The 23231-nt window shown below is 40.5% G+C and overlaps 1 protein-coding gene across 1 annotated transcript in view; it reads left to right on the forward strand.

The window, feature by feature from the left end:
- RBM26 (RNA binding motif protein 26) overlaps positions 1 to 16901 on the forward strand; it is a 99583-nt gene extending 82682 nt beyond the window's left edge. Inside the window, exons 20-22 of the mRNA XM_050947832.1 lie at positions 532 to 618; positions 4727 to 4840; positions 16066 to 16901. Coding sequence (XP_050803789.1) covers positions 532 to 618; positions 4727 to 4840; positions 16066 to 16155 — 291 coding nt within the window. The 3' untranslated portion in view covers positions 16156 to 16901. The remainder of the gene's footprint in view (positions 1 to 531; positions 619 to 4726; positions 4841 to 16065) is intronic.
- Positions 16902 to 23231: the final 6330 nt, after the last annotated feature.

Consider the following 23231-nt stretch of genomic DNA (forward strand, 5'->3'; position numbering starts at 1 on the left):
TTTTCCTGACAATGATGGAGTCAGTGGCTCTGAAGGAGAAGAGGAGGAGAGCCATGATTCATCCTTATAGTATGCTCTAGTAAATTTTTGCAAATACTTCAGTGTTCAGTGTTTTAGAGTGCATATAAAAATTATATAGTATTTCTCACAAAGACATGTTAACCATTAAGGTCTCTTCAGTGTGTGTCATTTCCAGTTCTATCTAATTTTCAAGTCCATGTGATTTATTCTTTTAGGGCTTGTCTACGCTGTCAATTTACAGCACTGCAACTTTCTCGCTCAGGGGTGTGAAAAAGCACCCCTCAGAGCACAGCAAGTTTCAGCACTGTAAAGCATCAGTGTGGACCTGCACTAGGAGCCATGTCCCTCGTGGAGGTGTTTTTTTTAGAGTGCTGGGGGAGCTGCGCCGTGACCACACAAGCCATGTTAAAGCGCTGCCACTGCAGTGCTTTAGCATTGCCAGTGTAGACTAGCCCTTAGTACATAGAAGAGGAATCTTTCAATTAGTTTACATTTTTCTCTTATTGAAAGCAATATGGTGAAATTGAAGATTGCCAGATAGACGACTCTTCTCTCCATGCAGTGATTACTTTTAAGACTAGAGCAGAAGCTGAAGCTGTAAGTATATTCTTCATATTAAAAGTACTTTAAAATGATATCTCATATTAGCCATACTTAAACTGAACTAAATTTAAATGTAAGAATTAAGTGTAATTTCAGAACAGTTGAATCTTATGTTGACTGCTTTTGAGTTCATTATCAAAGAGGAATCCGATAAACACACAGGTTTGATTTTAGATGAAATTAGATTACTGAGTTACATATTTTTTTCAAAAAATCTTTCAGACCAGCATATTAACTGAATTCCTTAAGAGGGAGGAAATTCTGAGCTAGTTAAAAGTATAAAGTATAGCTTGCATGAGTCAAAGCAAGACATCTCCCCAGTGGTAATTCATGAATGGATGTCTTGCTTTGGCAGGAACCCACTACAAGTTTATTGTTCCTTATTTTTGCCCATGAAAGTTACCTTAGTTCCCCATGGCTTGATTGTTTTCCCTTTCGTTGTAGTTTACATCAGAAATGCAGAATCGTGTAACAAGTTGTTCAAAGGGTTTTCTTTATGTATTTTTTCATATCCCTTATTTTTATAGAAGTTTGATTTCTTGGGAATTTGTAGGGTATATCAAGTCCGAGAAATTTGGTTTGACTATGTATCTTTAATTTCTCAATTCACCAACATTTCTAAGAGATGATACAGGTTGTGATTACTGAAATTTAATTTGGGAACTAATTCATTATTCTTTGGGTTTACTATGCAGTTACATTTAATTCATCCAAATCATCAAGTTCACTTTGAAATAAAATTAGTGTGTTTGCTTATGATATAATGTATCAGTATGAAACTTTCCCTAAATATTACTGCTTTCTAAATATTTAGTGAAACTATTAAATGTTAATTAGTTAATTAAATGGGAGGAAGCATGCCAGTGGAGTGCTTTAATAAGTGGAACTCAGGGAAACTTGGGTTCAGTTCTCTTCTTTGTCACAAACTTCCTGTTTGACCTTGGACAAGTTGTCTGTGCCTCAGTTCCCCAGTGTAAAATGTGGATGGCACTTCCTTACCTAATAGGTATTGAAAATAAATACATTAACATTTGTGAGGCATTCAGAGGCTATAATGGATCCATATAAATACATAGGACAGGTAAGTATGTTAGAATGTAAAGGAAACTCACACTTAATCAGAGTAATGATCCCTGTATGGTTCTATGTGATGGAATTTAACTTTATTTTCTCAAAAATTTAGGAAATTGCCTACAGACTAACTTTAAGCAAAGTCAAGCACTCAAAAATTAGGAATTGCCAGGTTTAAGGTTGTCCTTGGATTTGGCCCCTTTGCTATATGCAAGTTGTGATGTTTTGGGAATCATTCAGACCAGTCCAGGGGCTCTCTTACCATCTGCTGTATAACTTTGTGTGCCTTAATGTTATGCTCTCAAGGCTCAGAACGTTAACACTAGTAGCCAACTTACAAGCATAAAGGTCTCATCTTGGCTTCCGCCAGCCTAAATACTCATTGCAGGATGACTTCAACAGCCTTTCCAGTCTCAGGTCTCCTCAAATCTATCTACCCCGAGCTCTTAAGTACCAGACACTGACTTTTTCCATTTGGTTGGTCAATCCCAAAGGCATGAAACCTGCACCTCAGTTATTACTTCATTTGGGGGACACACTACACACCATTTGCACAACAGAGCCCTTTTGGGGGTAAAAAATAAATAAAAGGTTTGTTTGAGGGAAAAATCACAGATTCAAAAATGAAGTAATAAGGAAAGCAAACACCATACAAATTATGGAGAAAATAAACAGAGACGCAACCTTATACTTGCACATTTGAATCCTTTTTAAGACAGGTTACCTATTGCCTCTGATCAGATTCCCAGTTTATACCATAGCCCTGAAGAGGCTCTGTAGGGTTTGCAGACAGCCCCCCACCTTTGAGACCATCACTTAATTCTGGATATATTTCACATCAAATTCCTTTTCTTTTCACAATGTTTGCAGGAGTAGTTTTGTGTGTGTATGTTTTTAAATTTCTCAGGCTATGGTGATTCATAGTGGGGGAAATTCCTTCCTTTCTTAGTTTTCAAGACTGGGGTTTTCTTTTCAGCTGCAAATTGTTTCAGTGTTTTCCCATTAATGTAATGGCCCATTACTTGTTTTTTCCTTGCTTTAAAAGATACTAGGTTCTTGGAGCTAACCCCTCCCTATTGAGAGGTGGAGCTGAATGTTGCAGCACAGCTTTATATATACATCATTAAGTAAATTCATACCACTTTCTGTGTATATGTATCTCATAATGACCACCAAAGTCAGAACATTACAAGCTTTCATAAAAGACCTTGGTATATATTTGTACACAATAACAGTGTGTACAACCACTTGATTCAATTGCTTATTGTTTAGGGTTCAGACTCCTTCTCACCTTGAGGGTAAAAGTAAATATTGAATAGTTATCTATATATTAAGTGCCATCCAAGCTGTCCACTGAACAAGGCAGGTGTTCTGTGGGGAAAAAAGCACTTCATTGGGTAATTAACGACTGTATCATAAAGCATACTCACAAGGGTACCAAAATGTTTGCAACCTTAATTTTGGCATTTCGTAACTTTTGAGTGCTTGACTTTGTAATGTTAATATTCTTTTAACACAATTTTTATATGTAAGCAATACAAAGTGTGTATAATGTTAATTGAAGAGAAACTCCACCTATACAGTAAATGTCATGAAAGTCTTTTTCACTGCAAGCTCATATGACAGTATTTTTTCATAATGATGGAGAGAAGACGTTTGGACTTATTATGAAACAGGAATTTGCTATTACGTAGTTTCCATCCCACATTCAGATATGACTTGTAAAACTAAATCTAGAACTTTCAAAGAAATCACATTCATTTTATAATTCAAAACATGTTGGATTATAAATTGTTTGGTGCCTGTTAGTAAATCAGATTTTAAGAGTAGTAATAGGTAATGAAGATTAGTTGCAGAACTAGTTGAATCATAAAAGCTTTCTTTGGGGCTTATTCAGAAGAAAATGTAATATTTTACCTTTGGCTGAAAAAAGCTGAAGTTTTATGGTGGTGGACATTTTAGTCTGGAAGGGAGAGGAGGATTCCCTAGCTATAAAATGTTGCATTTTTATGTAGCAGTAATTTCTTCAAAAGATTACAAGTTGTTTCTGAACCTAAATGTCATGTATAAGTACTTATAAAAATTCTAGTTGTGTGACATTGTGATGAGACCGTGAACAAAAAACTCCTGAGCTGCATTTTAATAGGCATGGAATCTTTTAAATTTATCATAAATTTATATGTACAGATTTAAAATTTATACCCCGGGACTTTAATATCACACAATTCATGTTCAGATGTCATTGAACATGTAATTGTTTCTACATTTCACATTATGCTGTACTTTCAGATTGTACTATAAATCTTTTGTGACCGTGACAGTTATTTCGAAATGTTGCTAACGCTGATTTATGCTAGTTCATGTTACTTTAATTTGAACATACTATTTCCAAAGCAGCCACTTAATGCATCTGGTACTTAGAAAGGCATGAATATCCCATAAGTTAAAATTTTTACATTTCAATTACAAAGGGTTTGCAGGAAGGGGAGCATTTTCCAATAGAATAAGTTATAATCACAGAGTTTAATTTTGGTTACATTGAATCATTTGTATTTGTGGGATGCTTGGGTTCTTGTAGCAAGTAAATGTATTAAGTGTTTTTTCAATTTGTGTCAATCTTTCAAGGGTGTGAAACACTGATCAAAATTCAGTAAGGTGTTCATGACAGTGTTATCCATGTCATGAATTGATCCATGACTTCCTAAGTTTATTTTCTTTACTTTCATTTTGATTAATACTGTATTTTTTACTTTTTGTAAACTCTTAGCTGAACAGCTGTGTAAATGCATTTGATTATCAAGTCCTGAACTATATACACTGTAATGGTATGTTTAGTAAATTTATTTAATTTTAAGCTGTCCATAATAGCTCATAAATCAGTTTTACAAATGTGTAAAAATCACCTCCTCCACACACACGCGACCAGTAAAAGCGTAGTGTCTGTTTACTTTTGGTATCTGATCAACTGTTGATTATTTTATTTCCCTTTCACAAAGAAATGTGAAACTAAGAACTTTCTAACTTGCTTCAGGCTGCTGTTCATGGATCTCGATTCAAAGGACAGGATTTGAAGTTGGCATGGAATAAGCCAGTTATTAATATGTCTGCTGTTGAAACAGAAGAAGCTGAACCAGATGAAGAGGAAGTAAGTTCCTTTTTCTTTTGATTTTCTGGCAAGATGAAAGAATATAGATTTTTTTCCCCATAAACATAGGTAATATCTGTTGATTCCCAATCTGTTCCTGTACCATATAGGGATTTGTAGTTTGATTACATAATCTATACTTTCTTGTCTGTGCTACTACTAAGCTTGCCTTCTCCCTTCTGCCACTATGAACTTATTGTTGGTTCAAATCTTCCATCATATCATATCAGGAGCATTGTATCTCTTTCACAGCAAAGAACAAAACTGTGATGGTCCATTTTAGTAATTTATCAAAATAGGAGTGTCTCATACAAAGGTTGGGGGGAGAGTGCGGAACCCAGAGGTCATGTCCAAGACAATCAACGGAGATAATTGTAAATCCACTGAATTATAAAATAAAGTAGTCTCTAGTAAGTTTCTTTCCCTTGGTTTTCTAATGTTTTGATTTTTTTTTAAACTGCAACATTTTTTTTTCCTTCAAATTGAGTCAATCTCAACATTTCCACCAACTCAGGTATTTTTGTCTTGGATATTTCCCATTTCTGTTCTTTAGTATTCTGATATTTTATAATTCAGTGTATTTACAATCACAACTAAAAATGACTAATTGAGACTTGACTAATTTCTTTCCTACAGAATTCGTTTATTGTGCAGAACTAGATTTTTTTTTCCTATTATAAAGGTGTACCTTTTTTTTTTTTTAACCTACAGAGGGACAGTCCCTTATAAGACTTTTTCTTATATAAGCACCTATTACCCCCACCCTCTGTCCTGTTTTTTCACAGTTGCTATCTGGTCACTCTACCAATAGCTAGCTCATTCCTTAATATTAATGTGATCTTTCTCCAGCTCTCCATACTCTAAGCATAAAGCACTTGTAACTATCAGTAAACTGTTTCCTAATTTCCTCTCTTCAGTCCAGTTGACAGTCTCACATATCCATACTTTGTGACCCTTCTTCCTTCTGCATTATGTACTTCTAGGTCTTCACAATTGCTGTGCAGCAGTTTTCACTGTAGTTGTAAAAGTTCTCTTTCCTTCTTAATTCCACTTAATTTCCAGGTTCAGTTTTAAATATAATCCAACTAATGTAAGGGATAAAAAGCACCTTCTTGACTCATGTGTTCTGTTTCATGGACCATAGAACCATTGATAGCAATAAACTTTTTGAGCAGTAGGTGTGCCCAAATGCATGTTGCCTCTGGAACCTAGAGGGTAAAAGAGAGATCCTGCTCCTTAGATATCAGCTGATTCCTTTTTCCATCAACCAGTACAATCACAGATTCAGCTCATGGTCGTTTTTTACGTTTAGATTCTTTTTCCATAGGCCTAAAGACATCTCTCTAAAAGATTCCCTAAGATCTGTTTTTTACAACTTTCCAAGTAAATTGAACTTAAGTTAGGACAGTCCAAGATGGAAGTTCTCATGGCGAGACTGTTTCACAGTTATAGCTGTACCCAACAGTTCTACTATTTTCATTTGATACTAATTCATTTCTCTCTCCTTTTCCAGGAAAAGTCAGATTTACATATCAGATTGCTGTCTCTACATGTACTCCTTACTTAAACAGATGAAATCTTTTGAGGTTTAGAAAAAGGGATAGGCCAGGCCACTTCAGTTCAGACTGTGCCGCCTTGGAGCCTCCAAATTTGAAATTTGCAAATTGCCACTTAGATTTCAATTTATATTTTAATGAAGCATTGGTTTTTTTAATTCTTAAAGCCAGATCAGATGCTTGAATATGGAAAGCAATGTTTCAGTCTTGGTTCTCTGTCTTCCTCCTGAAAGCAGTCACTGCTTGCCAGTTTCTTAGCGGGGATCTGCTGAGGAAACTTCTTGAAGAAGCAAAAGTGAATTCTGGAGTTGTCTGGCTATATTACCCTGTAGATCAAACAGTCATTTTATTCGCTTCTGAGAAAACGAATAAAAGCAAGTAAAGTAATCTACAGTTTACATAGTGAGGGAGTGTAATGTCCTTCAAAAACACTGGAACAGAGGCAGGAGATTGATTATCTCTTCTATAGATGGGCTGCAGTCAGTTTCATTCTACAACTCCTGCTGAAACATCAAGTCTGAAAATTGGAGCCTTCAGCTCTAGAGAGTGATGTGGGCTTGGGGGAAAACACAAGTTGGGAGCAAAGAAGCAGGTTTTTGGATGTGATGAATTTCTTGTTAGAGGGAAAACCTCTCAGTTCTGGAAAGAACTAGGTCCCAGAGACCAGAGAACCGCTGCCTGCCTGGAAAAGGGACCTCTGATGGGGTCTCCTTGAAGTGAAGAGAAACTCAGTGTACAGACTTTTATCCACATAATGAGTCAGGTTTTCTTAATGTAATGAGGGGAAAAGTTTAGGGACCAGCTAGCTACATGTTGGTGTTTTCTCTGTGAATGTAATTCACAAACTGTGTGAAACCCTGGTGAATGGGTGAGACTCCCCTGACTTTTCATAGTTAAAAATGCAGAGGGTGTGATGCAGGTTAGTTGTTTCTCTGGAACAAACTGAAGCTGTAGCTTGGGAGTTAACTTTTTGTTGATCCTTTGCATTATTGTTTTGATTAACTTTTTTTTTTTTTTCCTCCTACTAGTCATTTTGGGTCTGACTTTTGTTTTTGAGTCTTGTTGTGGCCATCAGTCCAATGTGGCTCTTGTGGGAGGGAGGGTAGCGGCAGATTTTGGATCAAATCTGTTCTTTCATAAACTCTAGCGGATCATTGCTTTTGTATGCTTTCTAAAATCTTCATATTATTGCTGAAATATTCTCTGAAATTTTACATTCAGTGTCTTCGATTCATAATTATTTTTCCAACTGGGTGGATCTTTTATAGATTTCCTAATTATCTCCTTACCAGGATGATTTTGGTATATGTATGTTCAAGCAATCTAAGTTCTTATGTCATTTTTTCCTATCATGTTCTTAATCATACAAGTTTATTTTTCCCTTTTATCTTGTTTACTTAACCAGGTTGCATTAATTTACATTCTCTTCAGTCATTACTGAACTAGTCCCTTCTTTCCTTCAGTAAATTCCCATACATAATGGATTTCCAATCAAAGTTCCTTAAGAGCATTTTGCATTTCTTAAATATCAGCTTTTGCTTTAAGAGAACTTCTGTATTAGTTCTAGACCATGCACTCATGAGTATTTGAAATATATACACTGATCTTAAGTAGACAAATTCTAGAACGGGTCAGCAGTCTTTGGCACGCGGCCCAGCAGGGTAATCTGCTGGCAGGCCATGAGACATTTTGTTTACTTTATCTGCAGGCATGGCCCCGCGCAGCTCCTAGTGGCCGCAGTTCGCTGTTCCTGGCCAGTGGAAGCGGTGGGCCACAGAGACGTGCTGACCACCGTTTCCTGCAGCTCCTATTGGCCAGGAACGGTGAAACATGGCCATTTGGAGCTGCGTGGGGCTGTGCCTTCGCCAGCGGATTACCCTGATGGGCTGTGTGCCAAAGGTTGCCGACCCCCAGTCTAGAATAACATTTCAGAAAATGCAGCGGTCATCCAATTGCATGAAAGAGAAATTCCACACTGCTTCTTCCTTTCAGTTTTGGTTTTATCCCAGCTAGTATAATTTTTTTCATTGTTTCTATAATAAATGGTTCTGACTTTCATGCACGCTTCTCTTATAAGCTGAAAATACCTGACTGCCTTAGTAGTGTATGTGGACACTCAATTCACCAAAGTATTTGACTTTTTGTTTACAAGTTCCATTATTCATAACAGACAGGTTGTGTGTTTGTATGGGCACAAATAGTACCCTAAGAGACAAAGAGAGTGGGCAGATAATTCAGTAGATTGCACTCTTTCCTCTGAGGCAGTACTAAACCAACACCCCAGAATGGCAATAGGCAATAATTTCCAATAGTCCTAATCTGTTGGCTGAGATTTAAGTACAGCTGAAGCAGGTTGTGGTACTAATAAAGATCATTTCTTCCCCTGCCAAGTTCCTGTCATTCAAAGTTGAAGGACTCTGAGGCAGAGGAAAATGGACATCAGCCACGACTGTTATCCTCTTCTGATCTGATGGTGGCACTTGGAACTGGAGCAGAGGATTGGCTCAGCGCCACAAACTTGGAAACTGACTGATTGGAGAAAACACTCCATTGCTCAACACTGGGCTTGAAAGAGTCTGGAACAGACTTGAGCTTACCATTGGAACTGTAGTAGCAACATCTGTTTTGGAGGGGTCTGACAAGTGGGATATGGTACTGCTAACAGTGGCTGCCTTCTCCCACAGCTTCTGCTTCTGTTCTCATGCAGCTAGAGCCAACGTAGCTTTATGTTCCTTGACTTTCCTAACAGGCGCTCTCCTGTGCCTTTGAAGCACTGGTAGCTTTCTCCAAAGGAGCAGAATTCTGCACAGATAGCGAGCGATCTGCACAACTTTGAGGTCTCCTTTCTTAAGGAAGCTACTGAAGCCAAGTCAGTCCTCTTCATTTGCAGGACCTCTGGAACTGGACAGTTTAGTGGCCAGAACTTCTTTGAGCTACAGTACCTAAAACCTGGTCTGCCTATCCTTACAAGTTCAGGAAGCTAGTCTGGCAAACGGAGCACCCAGAGGTGAATGTACCTCACTCATACATTTCAAAAGTCTCACATACTTGTCCAACACCCAGAAAACAGCAGGGCACCAAGCAAATCTCGAAGCTCAGGTTGTTTTTCTTCTGAGCTTCTGCCATAACGCAAAGGAATCTTACCTTAATAAGTGTATGCACTATATGTATTATAACACTATCTTATACTAACTGTACTAGGAGTAAACTACTATAAATCTAACAAGACACTTAGAATGCCCTATATCTGAAGGACCAGGGGAAGTAATTTCTGTTTTCCACGGTGGTTGGAGGGAACTGAGGTGCTTGAGGGCATGGTGCTGCTCATATAGCCTCCACCTCAGAACATTCCCAGACACTGAGGGAAGAGGTGGGATGGAGCACATGTGCACTCCAGCAGGCACTGTTTGGAGAAGGTTCTACCGTGAGGTGCCGCCAAGCAGCACAGTATCGATACATGGAAATGTGCAGAGCCACTTGAAGAACAAAAGCCCTTAAATATAAATTTTTTTTTTAAATGGGGGGGGGGGGAATGAAGCTGAACTTTCTTTATTGTAGAAAACATAAAAATGAGAGACTCTCTGAAGACCAGATAATGTGCATCTCATGTTTTAAGAGTTCTTATGATTCTTCAACATATTATACATGTCCAAGCTATTATGCTGCTATGAGCCTTAAAACAGTATACTGAAAATAGTCTAACTCATATGTTCATAGTCACTTTGTCTGTTTACAACCCAAGGTACTTAATCTATCCCATTTGATATTTTTCCTCTTGCAAATCATAGTGGATAAAATGAGAGGTTACACCTCAACATTTTACAATAGAGTTCAAAATTGAACTAGATAGGCATCGTGAATATGCCTGCGCCTAAAAATAATTACTAGAGTGTCTAAAAAGCTTTTCCTTTAAGAATCATGCATTTTTGCAGTTGAGACAAATGAATTCAACACTAGAGAAAAATTATGGGGAAGGAATGAACATATGTCCCAAACCACCTATTGTCTTTGTTTACCATAAGGTTACTTTCTTTCATTGTCTCTTCATTCTTCAACCCATTCTCTCAGTTTAAGGTGTCTAATTATCCCAAACTCATTTTTATTTTCTGTAGCACAAGTCTAACTTGACAAATATTTCAATTTCTGTACACTGTTCCAATCACCTTGCCAGAATGCATTTCACATGTTATGTTTTTTGATAAATTATCTATTAGAATCATAGATTATCTGAATTGGAAGGGACCTCAGAAGGTCATCTAGTCCAACCCCCTTCTTAAAGCAGGACCAATCCCCAGACAAGAGAATCTTCAGCTTTTTTTAAAAATCAGTTTGGTAACAGCAGGTAAGGCGAGCATTAAGCATAATACACTTAGATGAAGAGGAAAGGTAATTTAAATCTCCTAAAGTTTCTGTTCATGAACTATGCAGATGATGTCACATTAATGTTGCAGAATGGAGCTGCTGTACAGAGGCAAGGGGCTGATTTTTATATATTTCACAATATTTTAAAAATAAAATCTTTAGAGTACAAAGTGAAGAATATTAAACAACTTTACACACTATTAAAAGTTTTATTTATTTTCAGTGCTATAAGCTAACTCTGCTCTGAGGCAGAGCTTGTGGTGGTGAGGTATCATCTTCATGGGATCTGAAGAAGAGCTTTGTGTAAGCTTGAAAGCCTCTCTCTCTCCAACAGAAGTTGTTCCAATAAAAGATATTACCTCACCCACCTTTTCTCTCTAAAGTTCTGAGACCAACATGGCAGCAACCACACTTGTATATTTTCAGTACTTGAGACAGATGAGCTTTGGGAAAAATTGGAGGAGACTAGCTCTAGTGTTCGCTCTCTGGGTCTGGGTCTGACGACCAGGAAGAGACCACCTACTCCATCATTTAGGCACCAGAGACAGTATTACTCACAGTCATCAGTCTTATTTTGCCAGAGGTGTCAGCAGCAGCAGTCCCTGTCTTCATTTCAGACTGAGCATAAGAAGGTCTTTCAGATCTAAACCTAAGATGAGGCAACCAGCTCCCTTTTCTTCATCTTCACCTAACACCATGCCTTAGATTTGATATCAAGATTTGAGGATCAAGAGTTGTTGACCAATCAATGAGGATCATTCTCCTCTGTTATTCAGAGACAGAGTAGCCCGATTTATCAACTGAGAGAGGCTGATTACATTAGATTACTAGACATTATAGAAAAAGCCTATGTCATTCAATTCATAAAACTGCTCCCTTTCAATTCCACCTACCTTTCCATTTTCAGGGACCCTTTTCATGGGCTGATTTTGCTTACAGAAGTTCACAAGCTGCTCTAGGTAGGAGCTGTCAAAGAAGTATCCAAATATCTTTGGGGACAGAGGTTTTATTGAAGTTATTTTCTGATACAGAAAAAAGATGGGCTTAAGTCCAATTTTAGACTTAAGAAATGTGAATACGTACATTCGAAAATTCTGCTTTAGGATGTTAACCATGACATCTACAATTTCCTTGCGTACAGTTGTGGATTGGTTCACCACTCTTGATTTAAAGGACACACATTTTCATATTGCTATGTGGCACAGTCATCGAAAATACGTGTGGCTTTTGGTGGCAAGGTGCCATATCCGATATAAGGTGCTTGCATTCAGCCTGTCAGCAGCACCAAGAGTTGTTTTTTTTTCTCCCAAGCGCCTTTCTGTGATAGCAACACATCTGAGAAAACAGGGTATTTTTGTTTATCTGCATTTGAGCGATTGGCTACTGAAAGTGACTACATGCAAGATTCTCTTACTCGATATTGAGGTTAAAATCTTGCTCTTTTCAGATCTGGGTCTGCTTCTCAGTGTCAAGGAGTCAAATTTGTGCCCAACTCAGAATTCCCTTTATAGGTTGCTTACTGGACTTGGAGCTTGTCTACACTTAAAATGCTGCAGTCGCGTAGCAGTGGCTTAGGTAATCCGCCTTCCCAGGAGGTGGTAGTGGCTGGATCAACGGGGGAGTTCTCCTGTTGGCCTAGAACTGTCTGTGCCGGAATTTTGGTTGGTTTAACTGTATCATTCAGGGTTGTGGATTTTTCACACCTCGAGTGAGGTTATACTGACCTAATTTTCTAGTGTAGACAACACCTCAGTAGCAGGGAAAGATTTTCTTCCAGAAGACAGGTTTCTAAAAATAGAACAAGTGATTTTGTAAATTCAAGGCTATCAATACGAGAAGGTGATGGAGGAGCAAGTCTTTTCAGGGGTGCTCTGTTCAGTCCTCCTTCTCCTTCATTGACAAAAAAGTCAGATGCTTCCAACGCTGGATGGAGGAGCCCATCTATAGCTACCTTGGATTGTACACTGAGCTCTGTTTTTCAAGAGAAAAGTTTGTACATCAACATGTTGGAATTAAGGATCATTCATCTCTCAAGTCATTCCTTCTTCATATACAGGGGAAGGTAGTCTAGGTAGCAATGGACAGTACAACCACGTTGTCTTACGTGACCAAACGAGGGAACTCACTGCAGTTATGTGCTGAAGCAGTTAGGTTATGGGATTGATGCATTTGTCAAGAGCGCTATCCAGTAGCGCCGCATTTAGCAGGGGAAGGCTGTTTGTTAGCAGATCATCTCAGCAGGACAGCTCTCAGATTCACAATGGTCCCTGAAGGATCAGGTTGTCGTGACATCTTTTCCCATTAGGATCAACCTGAAATGGACGTATTTGTGACAGAAATCAACAAAAAGCCTTCCTTCTACATTGGGGAAAGGCCCTTCTGTATCCTTTTCTCTTTCCATTGATTCAGAAAGCAGTGACGATTAGACAGGACAGGGAAAAAATTACATTGATTGTTCCAGCTTGGCTGAGACAGTAGTGGTGTGTGGGCCTCCTTCAGCTGTCGAATGGTATGTAAATCTTCCTCTGTCTCCAGATACTTTGTCACAGCTGCAAGATGGGATTCTTCATCCAGATCCACAGCGTGGGCCGTCATACTATGACTACTCATAAGCAACTATGTTCTTCTTTGGTACAAAATGTATGGCTTAACAGTAGAAAACTGACTACGAGAAAGTGTTACTAGTTAAAATGAACTAGATTTGTCTGGATGAGGGGAAAATCTGAGTTGCCAGTAGTAGCTTCCATACCCTGTATTTTGGAATATTTAATGTATTTGAAGACTTAAGGATTGTCCTTTAAAAGTTCACTTGACTGCTATTTCAGCTTACCACATTTTGGTCAATGTTAGATCCCTTTTTGTATGATTCTGTGAAAAGGTTTGTGAAGGAGTTTGAGAGGATAACTGATATTTTAGACCAAGGAGATGCAGTAAATCTAATCTGCCTGGATTTCAGTAAGGCATTCGATACAATTCCGTATAGGAAATTATTAGTTAAACTGGAGAAGATGGGGATTAATATGAGAATTGAAAGGTGGATAAAAAACTGGCTAAAGGGGTGACTACAACAGGTCATACTAAAAGGTGAACTGTCAGACTGTGGGGAGGTTACTAGTGAAGTTCGTCAGGGATCAGTCTTCAGGGACCAAACTTGTTTAACATTTTTATTACTGACCTTGGCACAAAAAGTGGGAATGTGCCAATAAAATTTGCGGATGACACTAAGTTGGGAAAACAACGAGGAGTCCTTATGGCACTTTAGAGACCTAACCAATGAATTTGGGCATAAGCTTTTGTGGGCTAAAACCCACTTCATCAGTTCCACTCCATGCATCTGACGAAGTGGGTTTTAGCCCACGAAAGGTTATGCCCAAATAAATTGGTTAGTCTCTAAAAGTGCCACAAGGACTCCTCGTTGTTTTTGCTGACACAGACTAACATGGCTACCACTCACAAACTTGTCACAAAGTTGAGAGGCATAGCTAATATGGAGGAGGACCGGACTATTATAGAAGAAGATCTGGACAACCTTGTAAACTGGAGTAATAGAAATGAAATGGAATTTAATAGTGCAAAGTCATGCATTTAGGGACAAACTACAAGAATTTTTTCTACAAGGTGGGGACTTACTAGTTGGAAGTGAGAGAGGAGAAGAAAGACCTGGTGTACCGGTTGATCACAGGATGACTGTGAGCCATCAGTGTGATGGCAGCCACGAAAAAGCTAATGTGGTCAAAGGATGCATCAGGCGAGGTATTTCCAGTAGAGACCGGGACGTGTTGGTACCATTATACAAGGTATTGGTAGGACCTCTGGAATGCTGTGTGCAATTCTGGTCTCCCATGTTTGAGAAATGAATTGAAACTGGAACAGGTACAGAGAAGCACTACTCGGATGATCCGAGGAATGGAAAATTTATCTTATGAAACGAGACTCAAGGAATTGGGCTTGTTTAGCCTAACCAAAAAAAAGGCTGAGGGGAAATATGATTGCTTTCTATAAATATATCAGAGGAATAAATACCAAGGAGGGGAGAGTTGTTGTTTAAGTTAAGTGCCAGTATGGACACAAGAACTAACTTCTATAAACTGGTCATACATAAATTTAGGCTAGAAATTAGATGAAGATTTCTCTACACCAGAGATGTGATTCTGAAACAGTTTTCCAAGGAGACCACTGGGGGCAAAAAGCTGACTGAACTTGATAAGTTTATGGAGGGGATGGTGTGATAAGATAGCCTACTATGGCATGTGACTCATTGGCAACTGCTAGTAGCAAAAATACCCAGCTACTGGAAACAGGGTACTAGATGGGGAGGGCTCTGAGTTACTACAGAGAATTCTTTCCCAGCTGTCTGCCTGGTGGTGTTTGCCCACATGTTCTGGTCTAACTGATCACCATATTTGGGGTCGGGGAGTAAATGGTGAATTCTCTGTAACTTGAAGTCTTTAAACCATGATTTAGGGACTTCCGTAACTTAGCCAGATGTTTGAGTTGTATTTGAGGAGTCAATATATGAGGTTCTGTGGCCTGCAAATGTGCAGGTGGTCAGACTAGATGATCACGATGGTCCCTTCTGACATTAAAGTCTGAATTATATAATATATATCTTCCTCTACGGGATCCTGTCTATCTTGGGATATTAATTTGGCCTCATCTATGCTTGTGAGGTCATTCTTCTAACCATGACGAAATGTTCTTTATTTTACTTATCTATTAATGTGGTCTTCATCACTGATATCACAGCCAGAAGGTGAGTGAGTTGCATGCCCTGATAGCTGAGTTACCGTTTACAAATTTTCACAGATACAGCAGTTCTTAAACTTGCTCCAAGATTTTTATGAAAATGTCAGAGATCCATTTCAATGAGACAGTTCCTTTCTGAAACCTCATGCTAATACATGAGAGTCTGTTACATGCTTTATATCGGGGTTTCTCAAACAGGAGGTCGCTGCTTGTGTAGGGAAGGCCCCTGGCGGGCTGGGCCGGTGTGTTTACCTGCCCCGTCCACAGGTCCAGCCGATTGCAGCTCCCACTGGCCGTGGATCGCTGCTCCGAGCCAATGGGAGCTGCTGGAAGGTTCTATCCACCAGGTGGTACAGTACCATAAGTGTGAATATGAAGTCATCTTGAAGAACTGGAATTAGAAGTAACCTTCATTTTTTCTGTTTCAAATTAAAAAGAGAATGTCCACATATAATCTTTGCCCTCATTCAGGTCTGTGTAGCAGAAGTTTACTTTTTGTTTTTATCTTTTACATTCTCTGACCTTTTTTGAAATGGAGCCTAACACATTTTTCTTTTGAAGTTTCAGGAAGAATCCTTGGTGGATGACTCATTGCTTCAAGATGATGATGAAGAGGAAGAGGATAATGAATCTCGTTCATGGAGAAGATGATTCAACTGATCAGAGAAAGTGCTGGAACTGTACCTACATTGCATTAGTATTACCTAATGTACTTTTGCTTGTTTGTACTAAAAGGTTTTTTGGTAAATGTGATGAAGTTGGATTTCAGAAATAGACTAAAAAGCAGCTGATCAATCCTGTATTTTGCCAGATTCATGTTTGAGTTGTTTCAGTAAATGATTGCTAAAGACATCTTATTAGGAACATATGCAATGTTTTTATTACATACTTCTCCTGAAAGTTAGAGAATTCTTTGGATTCTTTGTAATTTAATGAATTGGTCGAAAAAAGACCAAGAGTTGTTATAACATAGATAATTTTTGTTCTATTCCAGATGTGGAATGAAAATTTGCATTTAAAATCTTTGTGAATGTTTTCAGAAATGAATAGATAACAGTACTAAACTGAAGTCTCTAAAGTTATGTATTCATAATATTGCATAGTAGTATGCTTAGGCTTTACTATGTACTAGCCTTTTGTTGGATTTGTGTACGTATTTTACGTATGGGTTTTAATGATACAGTGTATGACTGCTTTGCATATAAGTCCTTATGACTTTAAGATGTTTAAAAAAATAAATAAATGGAATGGTCTTTAAAAAAAAAAAAAAAAAGAAAGAAAAAAAAAGAAAAAAAGCAATAACCAAAAAAGCTAAGACAATGGTCCTTGAAAATGGAAAAAAATAAAAAAGGAAAGAAGAAAGACCATTCCAAATGGTGACCCCCACCCCCACCCCCATACTCACAAAAGGAGCTATAATCACTGTCTTTTTTTTTTTTTTTTTTACATCAACATCCTATTGAATATATAAAAAAACTAACAACTTGAAATGTGAAGTCTCATTTTTAGGTGATATATAATTGTATTTTAGTATATGATTTTGCAGCATAAAAGCCTTGGAAACATATTTTAAATTTTAAAACTGATAACGTAATTTAAATCAAACTGCTTCAAATAGAATAACATTTAATGAATAAGAAGAGCATTTGTATGCATATACTGTGGACCCACAGAAGATAACTTGATCCCGCAAAGATATATGCACTAAAGAAATGTAACAGAAGAATACATTAAGAAAAGTGAATGGTAGGTATTCTAGTCTTAAGAACTTTGAGCCTGTATATTAATATATCTCCTTTGTCCTCACAAAGATTTTTTTTTTTCCGTTTTAAAACTACATTTGGGAAAATGATCAGTCCATACTATCGTCTGTTAATTTAGTTGCTTTTTAAAACTTATAAATGTGAGAAATGCTAATAGAACTGAGAGCTTGCAGAAATACTAAATACACACTTTTTCCACAGGGCACTATCTTCTGCATTGGTTTCATAGGTTTGCAGTTCTTCTGTTTTTAGAAAAGCCCTAAGATTTAACCCTGTAGAAATAGAGAAACTCCTATACCCAAAAGAAAGTGTTTCACCTTCCTTAAAGTAGCATTCTGGCTCCTCCTCAGGTCTCTTGTAGGCATATCTGCTATTCGAGCCTTGTGTATCCATCAGCCCACAAATAAATGTAATATAAATCCAATACAGCTCTCATCAGACAGTGCAGAGTTGGTAGTTTGTTGTAATATTTTTCTCTTTGCAGTCTTTATTTAATTGGGAGCAAATTACTACCTGCCCTTAAGTCTTTTCTTGGAACATGATTACTCTGCAGGCAGCCCTTTTATTTGTAAAATAAGAGATGAAGGGAAATGGAAGTAGTATCATCCCTAAGATGAGAGGGTCCCTCAGACTAGCTTTCTAAATCTGTGGTCTGAAGGGTTTTTTGGTGTGTGTTCTGTAGTGTTCTAAATGAGCTATTCTGGTTCATTGAGTAAACACATACTTTTCAACTTTTTATTTTTTAATTATTTAGTACTTCTGAAGGGTGCCAGACTGAAATGTTCGAGACTGGAGACTGAAGATTTGAGATTTTCCACATATCAGGTACTGCAGATGAGGACTGTGCATGCTCCATAGATTGAGTAGTTTGTTAGGGTGTAGGTTTTTATATGGGTCCACATTCAAAGAAGCTGAAACTAAGTCATTTCACCTAGATGGTCACAACTTTTGGTGGTTGCTCAGTTGTACTGACTTCAAACTAGTGACACAGCTGTGTGAGATTCCAATTCATATTAATCCCTTTAGTCATGTGGTCTTCCTACAAAAAACTTAAAATTATGTGCCTCCAACATTAGGGTGAAAATGAAAAAATTGTTGCTATCTTGTATTTTGTACTCTTTCTTGTCCTATCTCTTCTAGTTACTGAAGAATACCAGGGTCACAATGCTTCAGCTCACTTTCTCACACATTAAAGAAACAAGCACAGCCATTTCCTCCCCCAACTAGAGTGTGCCACTGTTTGTGTTTAGTGCCCAGAGACCCCCCAGTTATAATTTCCTGAGGAAACTACAATGCATTGGTGACCTTCCAGAAAACGCCATCCTAGCTACCATGGATGTAGAGGCTCTCTACACGAACATCACACACACAGATGGAATACAAGCTGTCAGGAACAGTATCCCTGATGATGCCACAGCACAACTGGTTGCTGAGCTCTGTGCCTTTATCCTCACACACAACTATTCAAATTTGATGACAATATAGACCTCCAGATCAATGGCACCGCTATGGGCACCCGCATGGCCCCACAATATGCCAACATTTTTATGGCTCACCTGAAACAACGCTTCTTCAGCTCTCGTCCACTCACTCCCCTTCTCTGCCTACGCTACATTGATGACATCTTCATCATCGGGACCCATGGGAAGGAGACTGGAAAAATTCCACCATGATTTCAACAGCTTCCACCCCACCATCAACTTCAGCTTGGACCAATCTGCACAGGAGGTCCACTTCCTAGACCCCATGGTGCAAATAAGGGATGGTCACATTAACACCACGCTATACTGAAAACCTACTGACTGCTATGCCTACCTTCATGCTTCCATTCCGGGCACACCACACGATCCATTGTCTACAGCCAAGCACAGAGGTACAACTGCAGCTGCTCTAACCCCTCAGACAGAGACCAACACCTACAAAATCTCCACCAAGCATTCTCAAAACTACAATACCCACATGAGGAAATAAGGAAACTGATCAACAGAGCCAGACATGTACCCAGAAGCCTCCTCCTGCAAGACAAACTCAAGAAAGAAACCAAAAGGACTCCACTGGCCATCGCATACAGTCCCCAGCTAAAATCCCTCCAGCGCATCATCAGGGACCTACAACCCATCCTGGACAATGATCCCACACTTTCACAGGCCTTGGGTGGCAGGCCAGTCCTTGCCCACAGGCAACCTGCAAACCTGAAGCATATTCTCACCAGTAACTGCACACCACACCATAGTAACTCTAACTCAGGAACGAATCCATGCAACAAACCTCGATGCCAACTCTGCCCACATATCTACACCAGCGACACCATCACAGGACTAACCAGATAAGCCACACCATCACCAGTTCATTCACCTGCACGTCCACCAATGTAATATACGCCATCATATGCCAGCAATGCCCCTCTGCTACGTACATCGGCCAAACTGGACAGTTTCTACGGAAAGGGGTAAATGGACACAAATCAGGTATTAGGAATGGCATTATACAAAAACCTGTAGGAGAACACTTCAACCTCCCTGGCCACACAATAACAGATCTTAAGGTAACCATCCTGCAGCAGAAAAACTTCAGGACCAGACTTCAAGGAGAAACTGCTGAGCTTCAGTTCATCTGCAAATTTGACACCATCAGTTCAGGATTAAACAAAAACTGTGAATGGCTTGCAAACTACAAAACCAGTTTCTCCTCCCTTGGTTTTCACACCTCAGCTGCTAGAAGAGGGCCTCATTCTCCCTGATTGAACTAACCTCGTTATCTCTAGCCTGCTTCTTGCTTGCATATATATACCTGCCCCTGGAAATTTCCACTACATGCATCTGATGAAGTGGGTATTCACCCACGAAAGCTCATGCTCCAAAACATCTGTTAGTCTATAAGGTGCCACAGGACTCTTGGCTGCTTTTACAGATCCAGACTAACACAGCTACCCCTCTGATACCAGTTATAATAGTAATGATTGAGTTCTGTACAGCATATAGACCCTTCCACAATCTAAACTGGTTTCCCATTTACTTCTGAATCCTTTTCAAGCTGTCCTTTTTGGTTTTTAGACACCTTACGGTTTGCTCCAAACTACATGCCATGTATGTTTGCCATCTTCCTGGTTCCTTCCTATTGCCTAGCACCAGAGTCCTCTTTGTCCCTTCACACAGTCTGACCACTGTTGAAAGTCATCACTTGAAGTCTCTCTTGTGGAACAGCCTTCTTTTTTTATCTAACAGTCCATACATCTCACAACTTTCATTTCCCTACTGAGTTGATCCTCCTGAATGTGATTCTGCTCATGTATGCATGTGTGCTTAGCTAAATTGCTCTGTTTTGTATCCAACAGTTCTGCAAATGGATTTTGCTAATATGAAACACCAAGAATGGTTGCCTTGTTTTTTCCAGTGAACTTTCGCCGACTTCTAAGGAAAAAGGTAATTTTTTTCTTTAAGATGGTCTTTTGTCAGATGTTGGATGATGAAGGACTTAAGACAGAAAAATACAAAGCTGTAACTCATTGAAAATATTGAGTTAAAAGAAAATGATGAGAAATATCAAAGTTGTGGGGTAACAGGAAGAGAGTGTCAAAGAAATTGTAACTTGTCTTTGTCTCAAAAGCCATGTACAAAAGAGTGAGAATTTCTTTTAAATAACTCTTAAAGCCAGGGTTATAGAAATTGAGTCCAGAGGTGGGGGGTGTAAAATTAACAAGTGAAAACTTGGTTTAAAGAAACCGGGAGGAAACATAGTTTCTCTTTTAAGTGATTGTTCATGTCCATTACAAATTAGGTGTGCTCACGCCGCGTGCACGGACATCGGAAACTTTTTCCCTTAGCGGCTCCCATCGGGCCAGCAGGGGTGCCCTGCCAGAGCGGCACCCTGCTTTGGTGCATATATACCCCTGCCGGCCCGACCCTCGCTCAATTCCTTCTTACTGTCCGTGGCGGCGTTGGAACATTCTCCTGTCTCTCAACTGAGAGTGTCCCTTAGCATTGTTATCAGTTATCAATGTTAGTTAGCAGTATCTTAGTAGATAGATAAGCTTCATTTGTTCTAGGCTTTGGATAAATTCCGGCACCGGCCCTGGGCGGCGGGGCATGCCATACACCCAGGGCTTCAAGACTTGTGCCACGTGCCACAAGCCTATGCCAATTACCGATCCCCATGACTCGTGTCTCCGTTGCTTGGGGGAATCACATTAGACAGAGTGCTGCAAAATCTGTAAGGCCTTCAAGCCAAGAACTGAAAAAGAAAGAGACTTTTGACTTAAGCAGCTGCTCATGGAGGCTGCGTTACAGCCCCCAACTTTGGACCGTCTCATGGCTCCAGCGGCCTTGGTGCGGAGTGCTCCAGCATTGCTTCATGATCCAGTACCAGTGGGGCATATTAAGCCTACGGAACTGAGACAACACGACCGGCACCGGTCGACTTCACCGACCCAGTCGAAGGGCCAACCCAATGCCCGAGGGCGCTCCCCACGTAAGAGAGCAGCGCCCATGAAGGACTTGAGTGCCCAAAAGGGCAGTGCTGCCCTGGGACAGACCCCGGTACCGGTGGCTCCGGTGTCTAAAGGCCTGTCGAGCCCCGGGGTAAGCGCCTTGAGTGAGGAGGAGGGCTGGAGGAGATCCCAGAACAACCCTCCATGCCGGACACGTTTGAGGTGGCAAAGGACCTCATTGAATTGTCTGTGGCGAGCCCCCTCCTGGCCAAGGAGAAGCCTCCGGCACTGAGACTGCCATCCAGAGGCAAACCAGCAGTGGTGCACCCATTGAGGTCACCATCCTGGCACTGCTCTCGATGTCGGTCCCAGTCGAGCTCCGCCTCAGTAGACTCCTGGCTGCCCCTGACTCAGGAGGCCGCGAAGGTGTCTGGTCCCAGCCAGCACTCGGCACCGGCCCCCCCACCCCAGCGTTCCCCGGCTCCTTCTCCAAGCAGATACAGGAACATTTGAAGGCAGAGCCTGACCGCTGGCCCTCATTTCCGGTCTCCAGTGTACCGGTACCGATCCTGGTCCCAATCGGCAAGGCGCCATTCCTGATCCCGGTCAATACGAGACCACTCCCCAGTCTCTGACTGGCACCATTCCTCGGCACCGCCACAGCCCTCGAGGTCTCTGTCCATGGAATCCGAGGTGGACTTGGGCCACTGTAGCTGTGCCCTCAGGACACCAGCCAGCAGAGAGCACCAAGCCTCGTGGTACCCGCAGTGGGGCCCGCCAGGGCAGTGGCCCTTCTGGACACCATGGGCCTACCACCAGCAACAAGGGCCCCCCTCCAGAACCTCGAGGTCCAGCTTCTCAGGGCATCGGTCCCGCTCCCCGCATGGGCGCCCCTCCTCTCACAAGGAGGCCACAGTTTCCAGACTGCCATAAGCATCGGAGCGCGAAAGGGCTGGGACGGCACCGAGCCCGGTGCCGTCTCAAGTACGCTCGGTTGGGCAGACCCCAGAGGAGCCCCTAGCCTGTGACGAGTCACAGGAAGGACTGGAGGATGAAGCGCAAAAGGTCTTAACTTCTTTGTCCTCACCAGATGAAACCGTGGTGGGTACAGCGGTTTCAGGGCCTCCCCCGATTGATCACAGGGAATACCAAGAGCTGCTCCGCAGGGTAGCCCAAAATTTGGACTTGCAAGTGGAGGAGACAGTAGAGCAGGAGGATCTCATGGTGGACATCCTAAGCCCTGAAGGGCCCTCCAGAATCGCACTCCCGCTCATAAAAACAATACAATCTAATTATAAGACAATATGGCAAACGCCAGCCTCCAGTGCACCAACAGCAGAGGGCGTAAAGAGGAAGTACTTTGCTCCTTCCAAGGGGTTTGACTTCCTTTTCTGTCACCCGTCACCCTGTTCGTTGGTTGTATCTGCTGTCAATGAATGGGAATGGCATGGACAACAAGCCCCAGCCCCTAAGGCCAAAGAGGCGAAGCAGTTGGACTTGTTTGATAGAAAGATCTATTCATCTGGGGGCCTCCAACT

Source organism: Gopherus flavomarginatus, chromosome 1 (genome assembly GCF_025201925.1).
Source record: "Gopherus flavomarginatus isolate rGopFla2 chromosome 1, rGopFla2.mat.asm, whole genome shotgun sequence".
Lineage (NCBI taxonomy): Eukaryota > Metazoa > Chordata > Testudines > Testudinidae > Gopherus > Gopherus flavomarginatus.